General features: G+C 61.3%; 1 protein-coding gene across 1 annotated transcript; it reads left to right on the top strand.

Moving 5' to 3' along the window:
- Positions 1 to 199: 199 nt before the first annotated feature.
- Positions 200 to 2245, top strand: LOC105556444 (neurofilament medium polypeptide-like). Its single transcript, XM_012003537.1, has one exon. It carries the CDS (start codon positions 200 to 202, stop codon positions 2243 to 2245), a length of 2046 nt encoding a protein of 681 aa, XP_011858927.1.
- The last annotated feature ends 3428 nt before the right edge of the window (positions 2246 to 5673 follow it).

The following is a 5673-nucleotide window of genomic DNA, read 5'->3' on the forward strand; positions in this document are numbered from 1 at the left end:
TCCTTTAACATAATGGTGGACCTGGCCGTCTCCAGGAACCCTTTTTCATAGAGTCACTGGCCGGGATAGGGGTGGCTCCCCGACAAGCGGCTTCTCCGCTTCCCGGCCCTTAACTAGGGTTTTACTTAACCGGGGATAGTACCCCCACTGCGGTGGGGGTCCCATGATGGGCGAACCGGAGTAAACAATATCTGCCATAATGAAATCGAAACACACAAAAAACCATGCGGAGATTCAAGACGGTGAAGCGGGCAGCTCCAAGGGGACAAAGGGAGGTGGGTCGGCAGAGCCCCAAGGAGAGACCCGACGCGAGGGAGTCAGAGTGCTGGCTATGAGGACGCGGAACAGGCCAGGGCCGCGGTCTTCTAAGAAGATCCTAGATCTCCCGCTCCCGGACTCAGATGGGTCCGACACGGAGGTGGAAAATAGGGAGGATGATGTCTCTCACTCAGACAGCGAAGAGTCATCGACCTCTTCCGTGGATTACATAACCGGAAAATGGAAGAAGAGAGGGAGGCCCTCAACGACGGGTGAGGGATATAAAAAGAAGAAGAAGGAGCAGGTCAGAAGGGAGATCCGGCTGCTCAAAGCGGAAAAAAAGGCGCTGGAGGAGGTGGCTAACCCAAAGGTGGCCCCAAGAAGTGCGACGCCTGAGAAGGAGACCATCCGTCGAATGGAGTCCCTCAGCCAGGAGGAGATGGCGGCAGAAATGTTAGAGAACATAAATGTCGTCGTCAAGGTTGCCGAAAGGTCGTCGAACCTAAAAGGCACGTATGTTAGGGACCTAAAGGCGTCTTCCGCGACACTACGAGCGGCGGCTACTGTGGTGGCTGCAAAATCAGCAGGCTCCAACAGCGCGGCCTCGGAGGAGATAGAGAGGTGGAAGGAGAGGGTCAGGAGCCTGGAGAATCAGGTGGAGAAGCTCACGGCCCTTCTCCAAGAGGAGAGAGCCGCAAGGATAGCGGCGGAAAAGAAGGCGAAGAGGGAAACGGCCACGGTCGAGGAGGTGACCATGGTCGAGGAAAGGCCAGAAGTAGGGCTGGAGATGCACGACGTGTGGCAGGGGACAAGCCATTCCTCCCAGGCCAGTGCCCGTGCGCAAGAACAGAGGAAGCCCAAGGCCCAGGGCCGAAAACAAGGGGCGGCTAAGAGGGGAAAGCTGGAAACAGCGAATAGGTCTGATGATACCGTCCATCGACCAACATTGAGAGGACAGCGCAAAGTGCTGGAGGATCCGCCCGAAGAAGACGCCATGGAGGGCATCAGGCGAGTTATGGAGGGAGTCTCCATAAAGGAAGTGGTCTGTGGGGACTCAAGCAAGGTGAAGCGCAACCTGGAAAATTTAATCACTAGGTGCCAGGGAGCGCTGAGCCGAATCCCGAAAGGAAAGGGAGAGAGCGGGAAGAGACTCCCAGTCGTCACCAACGTAGAGGAAATTAAGGATAAGGTGAGGCTGAGGGCGAGAGAAACGGCGGCGCGGATCGTCCGAAACAGCAAGGAGACCAAGCCGAAAGAGGAAAAGAAGCCCTCCAAGGAGGATAAGAGGACCCCGGCTCTAGCCAAGCCAACCACCTCCTGGGCGGAGGTGGTGAGAAAGGGGAGGAAGAAGCAGGAAAACAAGGAGCAAAATCCGGTGGCGAAATCCGGGAAGCCTGCGACTACGGCGACCATCAACGGGGCCGAGAAGAAGGGGCAGAAGGAGCAGCCGAAGAGGAGGTCGCCTAAAACCGCTGCGGTGGCGATCTCATTCCCGGAAGGTCAGGCAGCTGAGGGAATGAGATTCCTAAGGTCCCAGATCAAACTGGAGGACCTAGGAATCGAGAAGGTCAAGAGCAGGAAAGCCCTGAACGGAGCTACCCTGCTCGAGATCTCTGGAGGTGCCGAAGCCAAGGCCAAGGCGGACACGCTTGCCACCACGATAAAAGCAGTTGGGGAGGGCAAGGGCGTGAAGGTCACCCGCCCAGAAAAAAGGGCGGAGATCCGGTTTAAGGATTTGGATGAATCCTTCTCCGAAGAAGAGATTCGGGCTGCGGTGACGAAAGCTGGTGGTGGGCTCCCGGACGACGTAAAGGTGGGCCCCATCCGGCGGACCCCCAGCGGAATGGGTACATGCTGGGTCCAGTGCGGTGGCAAGGAGAACAGCCGAGATGAGGAGGATAAGGCTGGGCTGGGTGTCGTGCAGAGTGGAGATGCTCGACCCCCGCCCGTTAGTATGCTTCAGGTGCCTGGAGAGGGGGCACATTAGAGCGCAATGCAAAAGCAGCACCGATAGGAGCATGTTATGCTACCGGTGCGGCAAGAAGGGCATAAGGCGCAGGGGTGTACCGAGACCCCCAACTGCGCAGTATGTAAAGGGAGAGGATTGCCCTCCAACCACAAGGCTGGAGGGGCAGCGTGCCGACTCCCGAGCAAGAACGAGAGGAAGAGGGCTGCCAGGAAGAGCAGAGAAGAAGGCCGGGACAAGGAACCGACGGTTAGCTCGCCTAAGCAGCAAGGAGGAGAGCCCATGGAGACCGAGCCGGCGGCGCAAGGGACACACCCGAATGAGAGCAACAGCCAGGAGGAGGCTGGGAAGGCGGCGCCTTCACGGCGTTAGTGGCGCTTCAGGCGAATCTTAACCACGCCCGCCGGGCTCAGGATCTGTTCCTCCACAGCCTGGCGGAGCGTGGTTGCGGACTGGGAATCGTCGCTGAGCCGTACCGTGTCCCTAAGAGCCCTTGTTGGGCGGGGAGCACGGACGGCTCGGCGGCGATTGTCTGGAGGAGAACGGGGGAGCAGGCTCCCCCCTTCTCGAGACTCAAGGCCGGGGAGGGCTGGGTGGCGGCCAAATGGGGGCCCCTGTTTGTAATCGGGGTCTACCTGAGGCCCAGCCTTACCCGTGCCGAAGCGGACGCGAGACTCGAGGAGTTGGAGGATTTGGTCCGGGAGTATCTCCCCGGACCGATTCTGGTCGCCGGGGACTTCAATGCCAAATCGGCACTTTGGGGTTCCCGGCGGCCAGACGCCAAGGGGGCAGACGTGGAGGCCTGGGCTGCGCGCCTGGGCCTCCACTTAGAAAACGTAGGGAACGTCAGCACCTGCGTAAGGCCGCAGGGGGAGTCAATCGTCGATTTGACGTGGACTTCCCCTGCGGCCGCGAGGAGGATAAGTGGATGGGGGGTGGTGGATGGCCTTGAGTTGCTTTCCGACCACCTTCCCATCCACATAGAGTTCGCATGGGAGAGGGGGAGGACGGGACCGCAAGTGCGAATGACTAGGTGGAAAACAGACAAGTTGGACCCGGATAAATTTAAGGAGTCCCTAATCGCGGCACTGTGGGCGCAGCCGGTCCCTGCGCCCACGGTGGAAGAGGAGGCGAAGTGGGTGCAGCGGGTGCTGACGAGTGCGTGCGACGCCGCTATGCCGCGCGCCAGGTTCGTGGCCCGCAGGGCGGCCTACTGGTGGTCGGAGGACATAGACGCGTTGAGGAAATCCTCGGTGGCCGCCGGGAGAGCCGTCCTGCGGGCCAGAAGGAGGAGGGGAACTCCACCTGCGGAGGAGGAGAGGCTCGTGGAGGAGTACCGCCAAAGAAGGAAGGCTTTGAGGGCGGCAATTAGGACCGCCAAGGAGAGAGCGTGGGAGGAGCTAGTAGGCTCTCTTAACGAGGACCCTTGGGGGCGCCCCTATAAACTTGTAATGAACAAGTTAAGTTCGGGGGCGCCTCCGACGGTGGAGAGCTTGGACCCACGCTTTCTCCAAGAAGTGGTGGAAGCCCTATTCCCAGCGGGGGACGATGGCGGTCCTCCTCCACGAAATGCGGAACACGGGGGGGAGCATCAGCCCTGGCAGGAGGAGCTGGGGATTACCCGGACGGAGCTGGCGCGAGCGGCTAAGAAGCTCAAGAAGGGCAAAGCGCCGGGTCCGGACGGGGTCCCCGGCGTAATTCTGAAGGCAGCCCTGGGGGAGCTCTCCGACAGACTGGAGGGGTTGTATACCCGGTGTCTGGAGGAGGGCATCTTCCCGGGGCTGTGGAAGAAGGCGAGGCTGGTGCTCCTCCCCAAAGAGGGAAAGCCCCCGGACGAACCCGGGAGCTTCAGGCCGATCTGCCTCTTGGACGAGGCCGGGAAACTTCTCGAGAGGGTGATTGCGGCCCGATTAGTGAGGCACATCGAGAATGCCGGGCCCGGCCTGTCCGAGAGGCAGTTCGGCTTCAGGGAGGGGCGCTCCACGGTGGACGCCATAGTCCACGTGCGCGAGACTGTGGACGCGATGATGGGGGATGGAGGGGTGGTGTTGGCTGTCGCCCTTGATGTGGCGAACGCCTTTAACTCCATCCCCCATCGAGAGATTGTGACCGGTCTGGAGAAATTGGAGGTCCCCGGTTATCTGCGCGGGATAATTGGGGACTATCTCCAGGACCGGTCCATAGTCTGTGTAGACAGGGAGGGAGACTCCCGTGTGTGGAGAGCGGATCGCGGCGTCCCGCAGGGGTCGGTCCTAGGACCACTCCTGTGGGATGTCGCGTACGACGGGGTGTTGCGTGCGGCGCTCCCCGCTGGCTGCACATGCGTGTGTTACGCGGATGACACGCTTGTGCTGGCCAGCGGGGAGGGATGGGGGGAAGCCATCGCCAGGGGTAACCTGGCGGTGGCCTGCGCCATTAGGGCGATCAAGGCGTTAGGGCTAAAGGTGGCGGCCAAGAAGACCGAAGCCGTCTTTTTTCATGACGGCTCGGCCGGGCCGCCACCTGAAGCCAGGATTACCGTGGATGGCGAGCGCATTCTGGTGGGGGCCCAGATAAAATATCTGGGCCTCCACATCGATAGGACCTGGGGCTTCGAGGAGCACTTCCGGAGACTGGCGCCCAGATTGGACAACGCGGGCTACGCGCTGTCACGCATAATGCCCAATCTGGGCGGGCCGTGTGGGAGGACGCGTAGGCTTTACGCCAACGTCCTGTCATCGATGGCGATGTACGGTGCCCCCGTGTGGGCTGAGCCCCTCATGAGGAGCAGGAGATCCCTCTCCGTCCTCAGGGGGGCTCAAAGGCGTATGGCCATTAGAGCCATACGGGGGTACCGTACGGTATCCCACACGGCGGCCACGCTGTTGGCCGGGATGCCGCCCCTTGACCTAGTGGCGGCCGAGTACACAAAAGTGTACCGGCGCACTAGGGAACTCCGGGGGCAAGGCGTCCCGGTCACGGCGCGGGTCCGGAGGCTCCTCGGGGCCCAGGCTAAGAGGGAGACGCGGGAGGACTGGCGGGTGCGACTTTCGGCGCCAAATACGCCGGGGAGGCGCACTGTCGACGCCGTCCTCCCGTGTCTGGATGAATGGTTGGAGCGCCCGTGGGCGCGAGCCTCATTTAGGACGTCGCAGGTGCTCACCGGGCATGGGTGCTTCGGTGAGTACCTGCGGCGGATAGGGCGTGAGGCGAGCGAGGCGTGCCACCACTGTGGCGCGGACAAGGACTCGGCGCAGCATACACTCGAAGAGTGTAGTGAGTGGGATGCGCAGCGCCGGGTCCTTGTCGATAAGATAGGCCCTGACCTGACGCTGCGGGCGGTAGTGACTGCCATAGTCAGGGACAGGGCAAAATGGGAAGCTTTCTCCTCCTTCTGCGAGCATGTGATGCTGCAGAAGGAGGAGGCGGAGCGAGTGCGAAGGGGGGAGGTAAATCCCCCCGGAACACAA

The sequence above is a fragment of the Vollenhovia emeryi genome, unplaced genomic scaffold (assembly GCF_000949405.1).
Source record: "Vollenhovia emeryi isolate VEMERY1.0 unplaced genomic scaffold, V.emery_V1.0 DF940022.1, whole genome shotgun sequence".
Classification (NCBI taxonomy): domain Eukaryota; kingdom Metazoa; phylum Arthropoda; class Insecta; order Hymenoptera; family Formicidae; genus Vollenhovia; species Vollenhovia emeryi.